General features: G+C 42.3%; 1 protein-coding gene across 2 annotated transcripts in view; it reads left to right on the forward strand.

Moving 5' to 3' along the window:
• The first annotated feature begins 7,182 nt into the window (after positions 1 to 7,182).
• Positions 7,183 to 19,328, forward strand: part of CCDC85A (coiled-coil domain containing 85A) — a 78,527-nt gene continuing 66,381 nt past the window's right edge. For both annotated transcript variants that reach the window (XM_009948794.2, XM_086460796.1), the window contains exons 1-2: positions 7,183 to 7,401; positions 10,051 to 10,966. In XM_009948794.2, the coding sequence (XP_009947096.2) occupies positions 7,183 to 7,401; positions 10,051 to 10,966 (1,135 nt within the window). The remainder of the gene's footprint in view (positions 7,402 to 10,050; positions 10,967 to 19,328) is intronic.

Below are 19,328 nucleotides of genomic sequence, written 5' to 3' on the forward strand. Positions count from 1 at the left end.
AGGATTATGCTGTAGGGCATCCACCTTTTCTCACTTCCTGCCACATAGTCATCTACTTTACTTCCATCAGCAGTAGTGGAAAGAATCATCTGGCCCCTTATTAACTCACTAATCAAATGTGAACACAAAACCAAGTTCAGTGTTACCCGAACGATGAACAGGAGTACAATTAAAACAAACCCACAGATGCTCTTGTTATGCATCTATGTTGGATCCCAGCCAGAACAAACTGTTAGCTGTGCATAAAAGTTGCCAAGTTCTTAACGATAAAATCAACCCCATAAAAATGTTGTAATTAACGATTTCGTTGTAACATCTTTGGATGCCTTTAAGTTATTGTTTCAGGTATGTTTCTGCTAAGTTGGAAAGGTGCCTGTTTCTATATTTTGTCTCTAAGGATCAGTCATCTAACCACTTGTTTAACCTTGAGCAGTTATAAAGCATGTTCATTTACATGTACCTCACTGAAAGTAACAAACGGGTTTAGGAGTATTGGCCAAAGCTTGCGAAAGCAACTTCTGATTCAGTTTGAGTGGCAGTACCTTTTCCAGGCACCTCCTGTGAGTAATCCATGACCTGGGGATCCCAGGTTTGTCCTGGAGGAGGGCCACAGAAGTCTCCAATCGGTTTTCCAATTGAAATAAAAACATGAGCTTTCAGGATTTTTAATTCTTTTATAGATTCCAAGTCAAATCTGCAAGTCTGGCTGAGCCACAGCCACCACATGTGCTCAAGCAGGAAGTGCTAATTGTTCTTTACCCCTCTTGCCTGGGGCGTCTTTGGTGGCTATCCTGGAGGCTCCCTGTCATGGTGTGTTTAATCTGCTCTGAATGCAGGCTGCCATCTACAGGGCTGGTCTTGCTCCACCTCCATCCCTGGGGTTGTGTGTTCCCTCCACCTCCCTTGCATCCAATATAGATACTGTGAGCTGGTTCAGTGCAATCATCCCCTGAAAAACCAGTCATTATTTTTGAGTGGTTGATATTTTTTTTTTTCCCTTGACTCATGAGGCTGATCCAGCTCATGACACGGTTGCATGATAGCTAGATCATAAGAAATGTGTAGGTGGCAGTAGGAGGAAGTTCATAGCAAACTTTGTTTTGTGTGAAATTCTTAATTTTGAAAAAAGGAGATAAACTTTCCCACAATTTTAAGAAGAAAAAAAAAGTTTTTATTTGTTTTTTTTTTTTCTTACAGAATAAATAGAAGCTATTTATCATAGGTAAATAAAGGATTTAGAGTTGAAACCTTCTGAAGTTTTAAAAAGCCCAATGACTAACTCAAGCTGAGCTTTTTTCCCCCCTACAGATTGTTAATTTCAAAACTTTTTTTTTCTGGATTTCTATTACATTGTCTTGTAGCTGGGAGTACATAAACCTTTTTCTCTCTCAAAAATATTTCTGGGATAAGAAAACTGCATGTTACCTAGTTTAAAAAAATGCTCAGAGTTGCACTGGAAATTGTATTTGTGGAATTGTTTGTCATTGAGGTTGCAATAAAGCTGAACCATCAGCAAGAGGGTTTTAAGAATTGCACAGTGGTCCCTCATGGAGCCAGCCTTGTCCTGAAGTCTGCAGTCTCTGCTATTTCCACTCTGTTTTCACTCTCTGCAGCTGTTAGTGGTGCGTCGGCTTTGCCGTGGCGCAGTGCTTGGGAGGGAGTTCATGGAACCCTGTCAAAGTAAGAGAATGGTGAGAAGCATTCTGAAATGCCAAGGGCATGTGGGCACAAGAGCTTTGGAAAACCAACTGATATTCTGAGTCACTTTGACATAACATACTGTCTTTCATCTCATTTAAAGCTGAAAAGTGTGCTGGTGTACCTATGCCTGTTATAGATTTATTAAGAAATACGGTATAACTAAACCACACCTAAACAATGGGTTTAAGCCAGAGAATCATAGAACAATTTTGATTGGAAGAGACCGAAGAATGTGAGTATAGTTCACATTGGGTTGTGAAGGTAATGACATTTGGGTTTGTTTAAAGTTGGCTGTTTACTTTTACCTAGTGTAAAGTCAGGAGCAAAAGATGATGATTCTATCTGTAAATGTTTTGAATACGAAGGTGTCTGTAATAAAGGATCTTGTTTCTGGCCGGCTTTAGTTAGATGGCATTATCCCTAATATCCCTTGTGTGACGGAAGTGGCACATGCAATGAAGTAGAAAATATTATATGGACTGCCTAGTATCAGTCTATTAATTTTTATAGGTACTAACGCTCTATGAACACTGTATGAGACTCCATTAGGAAAAGTTTTTCTATATTGTATTGTAAAATATTCTTATGTGAATGCATTAATCTAATTTATACTGGTATAGTGAATAAAGGAGGGGCAGCGGAGGTCTGTGCTTGTAAGGTTGGAAAAAGAAGACCCCTATGATGGTGAAAGGGCTTAAGGAGGAGTGGATAGATCCTGTGGTCAATGAGTGCTTGTACAGCTGGTGTTGACAATAGGGATTTGGCTTTTATGACCATGGGACCCTCTTTGAGTGTCAAGGGCTGTTAGGAAGAGATGGGATCCACCTGACCAAATCAGCCAAAACCATTTTTGCCAACATGCTGGCAAACCTGATGAGGAGAACTTTAACCTAGGAATGGAGAGGGAAGAGCTGATGACAGACAGACAAGTGAGGAAATAGTGGATCGGATTGGTAAGTGAGGGATGCAGAGTGATGTGGATGAGAGAGACATCAGAAGTTACACACAGGACTGAAGGGTGTCCACCTCAAGCATATGCACTTAAATGAGGTGCTGAAAGGACAGCACTGCAGGGGAAGCTCTACCGCTTTTCCTGGGAAATCAGCACAACTGGGTGCCTCTTTGAAATGCCTATACACTAATGCAGACAGCATGGGGAACAGACAGGAGCAGTTAGAGATCTGTGGGCAGTTGCAGGCCTATGATCTCATTGGGGTCATGGAGGCACGGTGGGATAGCTCACATGAGTGGGATGCTGCCATGGATGGATAGAGGCTCTTTAGGAAGGACAGGATGGGAAGGTGAGGAGGGGGAGTCATCTTTTTTGTTAGCAATGGGAAGGTATATGGAGTTCTGCCTAAGGACAGGTGATGAGCTAGCAGAGAACTAAAGGGCTAGGATTAGAGAGCAGCCAGTGTGAGTGATGCTGTGTTGGGTGTCAGCTACAGACACATGAATGATGGGTAGAACATCTAGAAGCAACTATAACTAAAATTACTTGAACTTTTCATTTTTAAAGCTCTTTCCACTTCCTTCCAATTTGGGAATGACATTTTTCAAGTCTGAACTCTTCTCAAAAGTATTTTTGGAAAGTCTGAACAAAAACAGTTTAGCCATCTTTGTGTAAAATGACTGCTATGAAAGTATTCATTTGTTATGACACATTTTTGGCAGACAGCTACTGAACAGCTTTAGGGCCTCACTGTAAATGTCCAAAAATGTTTCTAAAATCGTTGTATAATTATTATTGGTTATAATAATGCTTAGAGACTCCGCCCAGCAATTGGCGACTTAAAGCACTAGACAGTCTGCAAGTGGCAATGAAAAGCCAGCGCTAGCCCTCAAGGACTTGCAAGAGAATTTGCCAGTGACAATGGCTGCGTATCCAGGGTGGGCAGTACACAGCTGTGAAAATGTTACCGAGTTGGCAAACCATGGTCAGCTGTGGAGATTTAATTCGGTGCAGGTCCACATTGCTGCTAGCATTTGGCACGTGGTGCGCAAGAATTGCAAGGCGGGGGACTGCTGTTCCCCTTGCCACTGGACAGAGGCTGTGGCGACCCCAGTGCTGCAGTCCCCAAGCTCGTTTGCCCAGTCTTTCCGCTTCAGCCTGTGAATGAGAATTATTCAGAGGAGTAAGACAGTATTGCAAGAAATCAGCTTTGATGTGAAAAAGGATGTGTTTGTTTCGGGGCAACTGTTGCTGTCACCACGGGTGGTAACAGCCAGGCATAGGGAAGTACTTGGCATTTGAGCCAATACGGTGGGCTATCTGAAAGTGAAGTTTTAAAATTGCCAGGAGATAGGAATAATTATGTCGCACTTCCCACTCTCGTTTTGATCTTGCTACACAAGCGTGAGTGAATGTGAAATTAGATCCTCTCCTTATAGAAATGTTCCAGATTAGTTTCACTTGATATGTTTTTGGTTCCATTATTAGAGCTACATTTGTTCCAAACTTTTGAAGTTTGACTTTATTAAACTATTTCTAATGGCCATACTACATGAATTCTCCTGTCACATTTGTGTCTATACAATCAAGCTGTGCCTCCTGAAGACACAAATGTGGAGGCGTTTCATATTGGTGGAGAACGCAGTGTTCCCTGAAGCTGTTCATCTCAGATCCCTGCGTTCCATGGCACCCCATGATCAAAAGCTGTGAAATGCTACTCCTGACAAACACTGTTAACGTTGAGGCGAGTGGACGTTCTTTCCTGAAGCTTTTAGATTAAAAATTTTCAGACATTTTTCAGTCAACTGTTTATTTCATGGAAAGAAATACATTTGAACTTTAAAATAATCTAACATCATATGACCTTTCAACTAATATACTGCTGAATAAGAAGAGTAAGAAAAGCCTTTATTTATTGCTGCTTTTTCCCCAAGCTGTTCTTTTTTAGTTGCATTAAAATGGAATATATTTGGGCATAAAGATGATAGCTCCTTTTTATGGCCTTTTACCATATTTTTGCTGTGGCTGGTCAGATGCTTTTATCTAAAGCTTTGTTCTTTACAGTGGAAAAATTTTCAGAGGATTTAAGAGAGCAATAGGAGAGTTTTTGGAGAAGATAAAATTTTCACACAATACTTAGTGCTGATCAGGAAATGGGATTTTGTGATGGCAAAGCTCATGCTTTGTCGAAACTCTTGTTGACAGTGATGGACTTCAGGGTTCATATTGCAGCTCGGCAAACATGCCCATCCTTTTGCGCTTCGCTCTGCGGCTCAGGTACTGCCTGTGGTAGGAGTGGTGGGTAATTCTCCTGTGTCCTGAGTAGCAGCCTGTACCTGTGGTAGCAGTGCAAGTGTGATTCCCATGCTGGGACTTTGGCAAGTGGTTGTTATGGGAGGAAGCTGGTGTGGGCTGCCCTTGCTGGGTCATCCTGGGACCCGGCTGGATGGAACCAGAGGGTCTGGCATGTCAGTGGGAAACGGGAGGTACATGAAAAATGGATCAGCTGAAAGAATATCTCTGAATAGCGCTTGGGAAGGGAAAACATGTAGGAATTTTTGGCATGGTGAAAATGCAAAGTGTAGCCCAAGATGGATAGGAGCAGGAGAACTTTTATTATGTCCAAGTGACAGCTGATAAGTTCAAGGAGAAGATCAGCAATAAGAACAAAGGAATAGCATTTGATTTAACTGTTCTTGTGGCAACTTTTAAATAGGACCAGAGCAGGAAAGATTCCTTGGCTAGTCTGGTCCTGTGGCAGCAGGCAGGGCAAAGAGTTGCCAGAGGCAGCAAAACACCAAGGGAGCCAGCTGGGACAGTGACCGTGGGACGGGCAGGTCATGTGTTCTGCAGCTGCCTTCTGCAGAGCCAGCTCTGCTCATGGGGCTACAGCCTCATGATCTGCCAGTGCTGCTATTAAGTACTTTAAATTTTCCCCTCAAGAATCAGAAATCTTCTTTAACGCTAAGTAATTATAAAATTGAAAACTTGGAGGTAGTAAGGACCTATTAAGTGAGGCACCTTCCTCTGCCTGCAGGGGATTGTTCAGGGGGAACTAGGTGATTTAAAAATGGGAATTCAACCAATTATTCACCTAATAGTTTCGCTTCCTTCACTTGTGCCACTGAGACCTATCGTATCACCTTATTTGTAAGGGGCATGAACGGCTTATCAAATTTCATTCTCAAACCATCTGCAAGGCAGATTTATGTAGAGTGTTTGTATCTCTAAGCAAGCTGGGAAATGTAAGCCTCTTGCAACACCGCAATGGAATATTCTGAAGGAAGAAATATGACTATCCCAATCTTAATTCCTGTGGGGAGCTCACTTCATGGCATGCAACCTTCGGCTCGAGTGAAGAGTTGCAGTAAGGAACTGTGTCCAGTTCTGCTTGATGACTGCTCTGTAACGCTTAAGCACTCTCGCTGTACATGAGATGAGGTGAAAGCTGAGGCAGTGCTGGCTTTTGGTGACGTAACGCCACCTCTCGCAAGCCGCCCCGGTACAGGGACCAGCCCGAGATTGGCGGGGGGGTGTCGGTACCTTTATTTCCAAACGTGAAGCTGCTCACCGAAGGGCCCCCCCAGACGGCGGGCTACAGACGCAGGGCCGCGGACCCCTCGGGTGTGCCTAGGGGCGGGGCCCTCACCACGGGCGTTCCCGCGCACGCCGGCGAAGCAGCAGCAGCCGGCGGGACGCGAACCGGCGGTGACCGCCGAGCCTCCCCCTGCCCCGCCCCGGGGCAGCCCCTGCCGGGCTGGCGGGCAGCGCGCGGCAGGTGGCGCCCGCGAGCCGCGCGGGGACAGCGCCGCCCTCCCTCGCTTCGACCATTCAGCAGCCCCCGCCCGCCCGCGCGGGCCCGCACGTGGCGCGCGCCCCGGTGAAAAGCCGCGAGCCGCCCCGCGCCCGCCACTGGCGCCGGCAGCGCTCGCCCGGCCCGCTCTTCCCGCTGCGGCGGAGCCGGGCCGCCCGCCGCGCATCCCGGCCCCACCGACCCTCCCTCCGCCCGCCATGGTGCGTCGGCTCGGGACTTCGCATCCTGCCCGCTCGGCGCGCCTGCATCCCTCCGCCGAGGAGCGGCGGTTACCGTGAAAGGCACCGTTTCCAGGGCCGGGCAGCCCTGACGCCGCAGCGGGGACCAGGCGAACGCCGCTGACCTGTTGCAAGAGCCAGGCTTGTTGGGGCTTCCTTTGTCTTGGTGGTTGTTTTTTTGTTTTGTTTTGTTTTTTCTTCTCGACGGGGGAAGTTTGCTCCTTAGACTGTGGCCCGGCTTCCTCCACACCCTTTCCTCCTCCTCTTCCTCATTTTTTCCAGGATCCGCTGCCTGGGGCCACCAGTGGTTTCCCTCGCAACCCCCAGCCCCGACCCCAGCCCGGCCCAGCGCTGGAGCTGGGGCCACCCCCGTCCTCCCGCAGGAGCTGCCCGCCGGCTCCGGGTTCGCCCTCTCCCCGGCGGTGGGGCGGCTCCGGGAGGGCTGTAGCCCCTCGGCGGCGGGGTGCCCCCTCCGCGGGCGCTGCCGGGCCGCCACCATGTCGAAAGTGGCGACGGAAAGTTGCGGAGCGGCGCCGGCCGAGGACTTGTCCAAGGTGTCGGACGAGGAGCTGCTCAAGTGGAGCAAGGAGGAGCTGATCCGTAGCCTCCGCCGCGCCGAGGCCGAGAAGATGAGCGCGATGCTGGACCACAGCAACCTCATCCGCGAGGTGAACCGCCGCCTCCAGCTCCACCTCGGCGAGATCCGCGGCTTGAAGGTAGCTGGGTGCGCGGGGTGGGAGCCCTGAAGTTTCTGCCTTGTCTCCGTGTGCCCCCGCCCCTCCCGCCGGGAGCGATCTCGTCAGGTGGATGGTCTGGGAGGAGTCGTTACGCGAATCGCACGAAAACTGAACGAGGACTGGAGGGAATAGCGTTTGATCCCGCTTAGAAATCGAGATGACCAAATACTCGGCAGGCTGTGGAGCACAGCTGTTGTATGCTCTGCCCCAGTATGCTTTGGGGTGGTGAAAACACTTGAGTCTTGTCACTTTTGTGTTAGACTTAGTCGTTTTTTAGTAAGGTTAACTGATCCTGTTTGAAGTGCGTGTGAAAGAGTAGTGTGCAGACCTGTAGACGTTCGAAAGGTTTTGTGTAGCTTATGCTGTTTCCTGTCACTATTTTAAGATGACTTACTCATCCGGCAGGCAGTCTGCTGGGCTGCTGGAGAGAGTTGGTCATGTCCAGGATGCAGTGCAGCGCATGGCAGGTGATGGCAAACCCTTGGGCTCACTGTCGGTGTGATCAGAACCGGTCCCTAGTTTATCATCTGGAAAAGATGTCTGATAATGCATCTCGGAATGAACTGTTTTCAATTGGATGCTTGTGCAGACCACAGTCAGAGGCAGACCAAGTCTGTAATGACTTAGCCCTTCTTAATTTCACTCATGTTGCATGAGAAGCATAGTTCCTAATGTTTCCTTCTCAATTCTGAGGATTGGGAAGATAGTGTGACTGTTTACAGGTAACTACCCTAATGTAGCATGTACACTTGTATTATAGACCTAGAAAATTACCTCAAAGCAGGCATGACTACAAAACATTTTATGTCTTCTTGCTTTGAGAAAGGATATTGTTTTTAGGAAATTCCTTCAGTGGGGTGAGGTTGGAGGGAAGGAGAGGAGAGGCAGAGATGCAGTGTGGGCTTTTGAATTATTCCATGGGAGTACATCAGAAGAGAGTTCTTTGCTTGTAGAATGGCCTTAAATTCTTGAGAAAGCGCCTTTAAGTGTGGCACAAAATAAACACCATGTGAGGGAAGATTGTTCCTGTCTCCCAAGTCTTGCTGTTCTGCAAAGTATGAGGGTGTGTGTCCTCCCTCTTTTTGACAATATATGGTGTCTGGGGGTAAAAAAGACCCACTCATGATAGTATTTCAGTAAAAATAAAGCTTACATTGTAAATGTAAGTTAAATTACAACAGTAGTTTCTTCCAGTTATGTGCAAAGGTGTGACATTATAGGGATTTGTGCATCTTCCAGATAAGTACAAACCACACCAAGATGTGTAGGAAGGAGCGACAAATTCCTCTCTCGGTTCCAAACTCCTCAAATGATGTTTAACTTCCGCCTTTTGTTCAGGTGCCTCAGCTGGAACTTTCGAAAGGAACTTGGGAGAACGAGGTTTCAAGCCCTGTTGGTGGCTGGACGGCTACCTCCTTTGCCCTGTGTGAAATAACTGGTGCATGAGTAAGAATGTCCAGCTGTGCCTGGTTTTGGTGGATAGGTGCCTCCTGCTTCTGATGGATCAGTTGTGGGCTTCCACAACTTTTTAATTCCACCATGGGGTCATTTTAAGTACTTCTCACCAGCACAGATTTTTAAGGATACCTTATAGCCTCACTGAGAATTTTCCTTTGTCAAATACGGGTTGGAATTGGTCAAGCTCAAAGTCATTTTGAGGCAAAGATCAGACAAACGCATGCGTGTGCACAAATCCAGTGGAGTTACAAAAGCTTCCTTTTCTTAAGAAACAGTGCTAAAATGGTCTTTCCATAAGGCTAGATTTTTAACAATTGTGGCTAATCTCTGCTTCTAATACCATACATTAGAATGAATGGGAGAAATATAAATATGGTCACAAGCCCGTTTAGTAAAACTAGGAGGATGAAAACACTGAAAATAGTTTCTTTGTCATACTGTTCTGCTGTAGTAATAGCTTGAACATTTTTGCTTCATAGCATTTGCTTCAGATTGTTGCTCACTTAGAGGAGGGCATGGAATCATGTACTTACTTTTGTTAGGAGTGAAAAATCTATTAAAGCAGATTATTTCATTTCAGAGTGGTTGAAGCAATTCTGATTAAGTGATGACTGACGAGGTTCTTTTATGCAAATCTGAAATAAAATCAAACAAAATCCCAATTTTTAAAATCTCTAAAATGTTCATCTTTATATATTAATATACTTTATGGAATACAGAGTATAAAAGTTACTAATTATTTAAGTGACATTACAATTTCTGATGTACCTTGCAGTATTATTCAGCAATAACTTGCAGGTGAACATTTCTCAAGGGACTGAGATCATCATGAGAGTGCTTACGATCTTTGCCGTGTTTAGGAGCTAAATTACGCTGATATTTAGCATGCAGATTAATTAAGCACCTGAAACTTTTATACTCAGAAGTTAGTCTTTGAACCCTTCAAGACTAGCTCCATGTTGTAGGCACTTTCTACTGGACAGCAGCTTTGTTTGTTTGAAGCATGATGCTGTTATAATGTGCCAGATCTACACACACAGTTATTGATGCCTCACCTGAGTGCTTAGATGATGGGTTTCTAGCAGTGCTGTTCACTGGCTTGCATAACGGTAATGGTATAATGTAAATTCTTTGAGACACTTCTCTGTCATGATAATCTTTCTTTTAAAGGATATCAACCAGAAGCTGCAAGAAGATAACCAAGAACTGAGAGACCTTTGCTGCTTTCTGGATGATGACAGGCAGAAAGGCAAGAAGGTATCCCGTGAATGGCAGAGACTGGGCAGATACAGTGCTAGTGTTATGCACAAAGAGGTTGCCTTATACTTACAGAAGCTGAAAGAGCTGGAAGTGAGACAAGAAGAAGTGGTTAAGGAAAACCTGGAGCTGAAAGAATTATGTGTGTTGCTGGATGAGGAGAAGAGTGGTGGAGCAGGCAGCCGGAGCTCTATTGACAGCCAAATCAGCCTGTGCCAGTTAACTGCGACGAGTACTTATATACGAGATGTTGGTGATGGGAGTAGTACTTCTAGCACGGGAAGTACAGACAGTCCAGACCATCATAAACATCATCCAAGTACTAGTCCAGAGCATCTTCAAAAAACTCGGGGTGAAGGAAGTCCTGAGCACCAGAAACACAGGAGTATCAGCCCAGAGCACCTGCAGAAGCCTAGGAGTTCTGGCAGTCCTGATCATCACCTGAAAGGACCAAGTCCGGAACATCACAAAACCATTGTCAAAGCACCTGAACAACAAAAGCACAGCAGCAGCAGTCCAGAAACTATCCCAAAACATGTTTTGAGTAGTAGCCCTGAACACTTTCAAAAGCAGAGGCCTGGTAGTAGCCCTGAGCATCAAAAGCACAGCAGTGGCAGCCCAGATCATCTTCAAAAGCACACGCCGAGTGGAAGTACAGAACATCTCCACAAAGTGAGGGGTACGAGCCCTGAGCATCTCAAACAACACTATGGAGGGAGCCCAGAGCATCTCAAACATCTCAGTGGAGGCAGCAGAGAAGGTACCCTCAGGAGACAAGTAACAGATGACCTATCACCTCACCACAGAAGTATATACAATGGAATGAATGGTGGGTCAATACATTTAGTGGAAACTCACTTTGAAAATTACTAGGGTAGTTTTAGTGCTATTTCAACTATTTCTGGGAAAGGACTAATGTTTTGTGTGAAATGAAATGTTATAAGTCTGGTGGTAGCATTATTCCTTTAGCAAGTGAATTAACTGTTTGTCCATCCGGCAGGTGTTGGGTAGATTAAAAAACTAGAGGAAAAGTGTGTCTTGAGTATTGGTGTAAGGTATCAAGAAGCAGCTCTTGGCCTTGGTCCTGCTCTGTGGTTGGTAGATGTAAACCGTTTGTCCCTAGGTAGATTTTTGTTTACATCAGAAAGGAATTGCGCATGTTTCTTGTCCTGTGTGTATTTGAGTCAGCAGAATGGAGGTGAATGTCTTGAATTTCATTTCCACTTTCCTAACCTACCCTGTGTGTAGCTTAAAAGATTCTAAAATTTCCTGTTTATTGATGGAAGGCTCCTTTGCATCGTTTTCCATAACTCTGGAGAAGACCTCAGATGAAGAGCAAGGCTCAGTATAAATGAATCTGATAGCTCCTAAAGCTTTTCAAAGCCTTGAGTTTGCATATGTTTAATTTATAACAAATTAAAAATTAAGGAAGCTCTTAAGGGGTGTTTTTTTGTGTTGTTATTGCTGCATTTTAGAAATGCAGCCAATAAACATGCCTAGCTTTTAAGAGTTGTGTATCCTCATTGATTGAAATTAATTACTCTTTTTTTAAGATAGTCACAGTTTAAGTATTTTGTTATGTTGAAAGACAGGCAGTTACAATCATATTGAAATGAATGGAATACAGCAAATTAAATGATCAAAACCTAAGTTCAAACATCCTACTATGCTGTAGAAGTAACTTTTTATAGACTTAGCATTTCTATAGTCTGTTCCATTTTGTTTCTTCTATGTGCTTTGAGATGTTTTTGTGAAGGAAATTAGCATCATAGATTAAAGGTCTAAGAAATGGTTTTCAATTTAGATTTGAAGCCAAGCTCTGTGGAAAGTGAGAATTTTGCCTTAGTAAATTGTCTTGGATGGAGTTCATGTGTTTCCATTTTATAAGCAGCTATGAGAGTTGTATTGACATCAGTGGAACTGACCACTTGTTGTTGGATCTGCTTGTGAGATGGAGGAAGCAGCGAGCTCTGTGCTGGGTGCTGTCCTCATCATTTATCACATCGCGCTCTCACATCGGTCCATTGACCTGTCGTGATCACTTTACAGAATGCCTTCAGTTAAGATAAGCTGCTCTGTAGGGGTAAATCCAGATTACTTTCAGTGAAATTCATATACTTGACAGGGCTGACGAACCCCAAAGTGGTAAGTGTAGAGACTTCTCTTTTTAATGATTTTGAAATGATTAGTAAGATGAGTGTATGACAACTGTGTGAAGATGTGTAATACATGAGTTATGAAAGTTGATCTTGCAAAACTTTCATTAAATATGTATTTCTTTCTCCATTCAGTTATTTCTGTTTAAAATTGACCTGGTTGTAAGTAGCAGGAAGTATGGAACCAGACTTCCTAAAAGTGGCTTTTTACTTGCACTCATGATGTTCAGCAATCCAGCAACTGGTTATGTAGAAAGGTGATCTAAGGCTTTAAGTATATATTCTTAAAACTCGTGCACAGAGATATGGTTTTTCTGCTCCCAACATGATGGGCTTTCTGATTATTTTTTTTTTTGTCCAAATAGTCTTGCTAAGAACTCAGCCATACTATTAACCATGCAATGAAAGCAGTTGTTACTTTAAACCTGAGTTGACCGGCGTCGTTTGTGCAGAGTATTTCAACTATCTACAACTTGGACTGAAGCCACAAAATGCTGGAGAGGGCAGCTGGTGATTTGGGAGTCTGTTTATTGACTTTAATCAGAGCTTTGCCTGTCCTATGCTTTATGTAATCAGAGTGTGCAGAGGACTTCTCTCACCCGTAAGTTGTCAAACCTCTCTTCTTTTGTATTTATACAATTTGATGCAAGCATGAGGTTTAATTCTGACATTTGTCTGACCTTGGTCAGTGGTAAAACTCTTGAGAGCTTTGCTCTGAGGAAGAGGCCTTAAACCCCAGGAAAATACTTGGTCTTTGCAGCAGGGCTGAATTGTTTTGGGTCTCTGGTGTTTAGATTTTGTCAGCTACTGTAAAGTTGTGGAGGAGAACAGTGAATCTGGAAGTGGTAAAAGTGCTGACCACTATCACTTGTTATTGTGAAAGTAATGTGTAAATCTTTATTTGCACGGTCTTTGTGTACCTATATATGTGAACCTGCCAGTTGAGTATAGATGGGGAATTGTGCATTGAGCTGTAATGAAAATCCTCATCTTTTGTGTCTGTTATAAGGAATGCTGAAACTGAAAACATGAGTTAGAAAGTGGCATGGAAACCTGGCCCTAAGCTCTAATGAGCAGTATAAAAGGGTGCTGGTTTTGATTCTTATCACAAAATCATGTAGTAAGTATACTATGTCATGTTGGTAGAACCTGGTTTGTTTTAAAATTTGGAGTATATCTAGCTAATAGATGTTTGATTGCACATCTGTGTGATTATTTTGCAGGGCACTTTTAATCTTATTGCAGTACTTGGTGACTTTCATTTGAGCAGCAAGAATGAAGTGCTTGTCATCCTAGGTGACAAATAGCAAAGACTAATGTCTTTTGACTCCTCTGTAAATAAAGGAGTAAATAATATATTTTAACTGTGTAATCAGAACTTACCAGGCTCAGTACAAGCCTGTCCCATCTTCCTTGGTCTTAACTGGATTCTGAATCAGGTCTGAGAGGAGAAGGTATTCCTCTGCATGTCAGACCTCATTCTAAAAAGTACCATTTACTATCTACCTGGAATTGCTGTTCCTAGTTGGAAAGCATGTTCGCAAACAGCCTGGCTATTCCTGTTGAAATGAGAGCTTCTGTATGCTGCAGCAGCTCCTGTTTACCCAGAATTCTGGTCTTGTCAGCACTTGTGTGACCATAGGGCAGCAATGTGTTCGCTTATCTATAGCAGAACTTAGACTGTATGTAAAGATGTGGGGAACAGAGTTAGAGTATTTGCAGGTTTCTGACAAACTCTTAAGCTAAACTTAAGGCAGTGGCAATATAATACTACAATGCCATCAGAAATATGATGTGTAGCTGTAGTCTGCTTTACAGGATATGGTATATGCATTAATCATTTGGGCTTCATTCAAATTTTAAGCTGTCATGAAGTATGCGGGAAGTTACTTCAGTCTGAAGCTATCCTTGGTCCATGGGCACAGCTGAAGGAATAAAGGATGAGATGATAACATTTCCTTTCATAATTCTTCTCATTTTCTATGCTCAAAGGTTTGATCTTGGTATTTTTTCTTGTATGATATGTTAGCTTTCATTATACGATTTATAAAACTTAAAAAAAAATTACTTCTGTGTTCTCCTATATACTTTTCTGAAATGGGTGTCCTCAACCTTTGGAGTGACAGAAAATGGGATGAGAGCACTAAAATTGTCTTGAGGTGTGTTAATTGAAAACATATGTATTTCATTTTAAAGGCTTTAACCAAATAAAACATAACAATCTGTTGCTGTGATCACACCTAAATGTTCTGGATAATGATCACAGAGGTATTTGGGATAGAAAGATTGCTGACATTAGAAGAGAAAATACCAGTGGTGGAAACATTTTGAAGAGAACATTTATGCAACCTAGAATAATATATGACAGTTTAACTCTGACAGAAATATGTGGGGTATAAGTGCCTCTATACAAACTAATGTGCTTTCAGCATTTGCAATCTAAGTGGTATTTTTTATTCTAAGCAATTTATTGTAAACTTTCTATTTTAAGAAGTCCTTTGTTTTACTCTGGGCTTTGACTTTTGTGTGAAAGGAAGCTATCAGAAGGCTTTCATATGTGCTTTTTGCTTCCTGCTGAGGTTATTAATGAAGAGAAGTAAAGAGTCTGACTAACACCATATATACTGCTGGAGGTGTGAGGATTCTTACAGAACAAATTCAACAGCATCCCTCCTTGAGCAAAGGTGTTTGTAGGCGAAATGGAGACTCAGTTTAAATTTTGAACAATTTCTGCTATAAATGTACTTCTTATAAGGAAAATAAAATCAGAAAATACTGTGCTGAGTGAAAAGGGGAAACGGCAGTATGACTTCAGAGAGAAAATGTGACTGAGTTAACTGATATCCTCTCTGTGGAAATAGCTCACTTCTTGCTGGCTGAATAGATGATGTCATGTTTCAATGTAGGTTTGCTTACATGTTACATTTCTTAAAGTTGAAATGGAAATAATTTGCCTGTCATTAATAGCAGCGTACAGTACTTAGTGTGTGACTTGAGCCTTCCTGGTGGAACCCACCAATGTACATCTGCCATTGGGAGCCTGATACAGCATTACTTACTCTTGAGAGTAACCTGTTGTATAAATAAAGGCTACAGGACTGGTAGAAGTTTTTGCTTGCCAGTATGAAGTAATCTACTATTTATTTTGGAAGTTTATTGTTCAAAGTGTAGAGCTCTGAAACTTTATATCAACTGGAGTCTTCCAATTGAATTCTGTAGGTTTTATGTCAAACTTGTAAATTAGTTGTAGCTGTTACACACTGTAAGAGAACTGGGGAATGATAGGTGAATATGTATGTGACTAGAGTGTGCTGTATTTATTACCAAATAATTTATGCATCTTGTGCATCTTATGGTGGAGTGATTTATCAAACTGAAAATGTGACTTGTAATATCAAAACAATGACCCTACTAGAAACTCGTGTTGTAGGGCTTTTGGGAGAAGTTTACACTTACATCTCCTTAACTTCACTGACAAAACCAGTTTGGGTTTGAATGTTTTAGTATAAAGTGGATCATCCTTCCAGCAAAACTATTGATACGTTAATGGGAAGAGAGATGCCTCTCCTTATAAAGAAACTTGCCTAGTTTCAAACAGCTACATGGATGTTCCAGCACTCTGATTACTGAAATGTTCAGGGGATGATCAAAGTGGCAAACAGACTGGTGCTGATCGCAGAGGTTTGCTTCTATCCCTGTCTATTTGATGACAGACAGGCAGTGGTACTGCAGGATACAGTGGGAAATATAGGAAGCATTCAGGACGCAGCACTTTCTGTCAAGTCGCTACTTTCAAGTTTTATACTTTTTGCTTTTTCCCTTAGGTTGCATATCCTGTTACACAGATGACTTTGTTTTGCAGTAGACTCTCGATGCTAGTTCAGCCTTTCTTTGATGGAAGCAAGAATCAGAGTAGGGAATATAGGTATATTATCTTTAAACCACCACTGGTATATCATGTATCTTTTAGAACAAGGTCTATGTTAGCCTGTGATGAGTGTGTGTGTATGTTAATAAGGTTGGAGTTGGTGCTGACTATACAGCTTCTGCTGACGAGTTAGTTGCTTGTGCCCCGTTCACGTGGTCTAGCACAGTTACACGTTCAGTAACTCTCCCTTCAGACTTGTGAATAGTGCCCTTATCTTCCAAGCATTTAACCAGTATGAAGTGGAGGTTAGCAGCTGTGCTGGCTGCCTAATTAATTTGAGATGTGTGGCCATATCTCTTGTTTTGAGTGTCTGTTGGAACTTCACTGACGTTTGACCACAGACCTCTAGAAGGAAAGGCTAACAATAAATCACATTGCCATTATTGACGGTGTCTTGACAAACACTCTGCCAGCCAGCGCTTGTGCACATCCCTGACTTTACTAGTGTTACACCTGGGATGGATCTGACATACTGATTTTTCTTTTGTTTTGTTTACTTCATTGTATGTTTTTAAAAATAATTTATTTTCTGAGTAGTGTGTGGGAGTTTGTTTTGCTATGTACTGAAGACAATAGAAAAGCTTATTTATTTTTTATGGTGATTGGGTCAAGATGCAAGACATCTGCCTTTACCTCTGAGAGCTCACCAGGAGCTTGCACAGCTGTTAGTGTTGTCTGCCTGAAATATGTGGGCAGATTTTTATTTTATTCTATTTTTTTTTAGTGCCAGAATGGAGAGTCCTCACATTAAAGCCTTGTCTGAGTCCTTGCTTGGAGAGAATACCTTTAACCTGAGGACAGGACCTCCTGTAACATAGTCCTTTGCACAGCTTTCTGAGTTATAGTGTTATGATTTTATAGTAGTAAAATGTTTTTAGAAATATTACAGTGATTAAGTTGTCAAATTCTCTGAACTCTGGCAGTTATAATGCAGAGTTAGAATATTATAATAACTCTTGGTAAGTGCTGCTTGCTTAAGAACTTCAGCCTTGTGGGTTATATTATATGTGTTAATCAAAGAGTGTCCTGTCTTTTTTGCCCTATCCATGGAAATTTTTTTTTTTGAGGCTTTTAAAATTTTATTAGGAAATTAATAATGGAGAGTTGCTGCCAGTTGTACAGGGATTGGAGATGAATGGGTTAACAATTAGGGAAGAGCATAGCAGTCAGTATAGCGTGGGGTTAAAATTTCGTACTACCATTCACACACAAAGTGCATAGCTGTTGACAGGAGTCAAGGACAGTGAGGCATTCCAAATTACAGGATATCTAACTAGATATAATAAAGCTTTGTGTACATAAGAAAATGACTCTAGCAATGAAAATTCATTTGCTTCTGAGCTAGTAAGTCATGTCTTAATTAGTAAACTGAAGCTCAGCTTAACTTAGGTCTTATTGTCATATACACAGATACATAGTTACTGAGAGAGCATTGAGAATTATCTTCAAGTAGTGATCTTGATATAAATCTTGTCTGCATGTGCTTCTTGAGTAGTTAAAGGGTGGTCTCTGTTAAGAGAATCAGCTAGGACTGAAACACTGAGCTTTGAATTTTGCTTAATACAGAAAGAAATACTCCTTAATATACCACATCCATACTTGTGAAAAGATTAAAACCAAATTATACGGTGCTTGTGGTATGATTGGTTTTACCACAACCTTATACTTAAATCTGTAGAAGAGTCTACTGTGTAACCATCAGTGTTCTTGATCTGAAGATAACTGCCATATTAAGCCTTAGTAAAGAAAAAGGGATAGAGCACTGCACAGGGAATTTGGAGAAGTATCTTGATAGGATGCTCAGCTCTAACTAACTCTTAAGCCACACTAGCAGATTTAGCCAGACCCTCATTGCTGTGAAATGGCGCAGAGCCCAAAAATGGTTGTTGAAGTTCTGAGAAATATCATATGTTCCTTTGGATAATACAAAATGAAAGATAATACGGGAATCAATGGTGTTTGGGAGAAGAGATCAGATTCATTTGGTCTAAGGTAAACATCAGCTTAGTAATGTAATAGTAAGTTAGAAAGTAATAGAAACTCAGGGTGAATTTCACTTTGGTGTGGTGTTCGGTTGCTGTTAATGGCAGAAGTTTTTGTGTGCCTCTATCTAAAACAGCTGGTTCCAGTCCCTGTTGGGATGGAGCGGGAGAAGATAAAATACTAATTCCATTGGTCTGACCCAGTGTGGCAGTTTCTAATTTCTGGTTCTTTGGGTCATTGTTCCTTTGTATGTGGATGCAATTTTTTCCACACACGTTCTCCAGCTGTGGCTCGTAATATTCCTTGGGGACTTAATAATATGGTCTTCACCATTAGTGCAAACTTGAAGGACTGTGAAGGGGCTTAGTAATGTTCTTCGGTTCCTTTAGGTACCTGAATTAAGAATCTTCTATAATCTGTGGGGCATTCACAATCAAGAAATCTGAAAGCATATTTAAGTGAACAAGGAGAAAAATCCACCCTTCTGTCTTTCCCCATTTTGTGCTATTTCGAGTTCTTCTTTTGAAATCTGATCGCTTGTGATGGAATTTTTAGACAGTGTCATAACAGAAAGATACCAAACGAATGAGAAAAGGGAAGGATTAGCCTGGAAGAGGCCTTGGACAGTGGGACTGAAAGCACAGTGAGATACACTAGTAGTAACAGCAACCTATTTCAGAGGAAATGAATTATACAAGTATAAATGGGGAGAAGGATATATACTAAAGTTGTCTTTAATAAAATAACTACACTGATGATTCTAGTCTGTGCGTATTTAGTAGTTTTGTAAATCTTTTTTTTTTTTCTTTGGTGCTTTCAATTCTGCAAGATACACAAAAAAGAGTGAGGATTGTGGTTTGAGATCTATCCATGAGCATTTGGTACACAGCATGTAAATGCTGCAAATTTATTGATTGTGAATGGGAAAGCTGCTATCTTGAGCTAGGCTGTCTTAAAAGATGAACAGTTATGTGAAGACTATGAATAACAAATAGCCTTAGTTCAACTTGTCAGTTCTGCTATAAAACTTTTGGCATATTTGCATTGTTTCTGTACCTTCTTGGAAGAGGAAGAACTCAGTAGTTCTGCACCTTTACTTCAGCAAGTACAGGTTTCTTCAACAC

The sequence above is a fragment of the Leptosomus discolor genome, chromosome 2 (genome assembly GCF_034619465.1).
Source record: "Leptosomus discolor isolate bLepDis1 chromosome 2, bLepDis1.hap2, whole genome shotgun sequence".
NCBI classification, from domain to species: domain Eukaryota; kingdom Metazoa; phylum Chordata; class Aves; order Leptosomiformes; family Leptosomidae; genus Leptosomus; species Leptosomus discolor.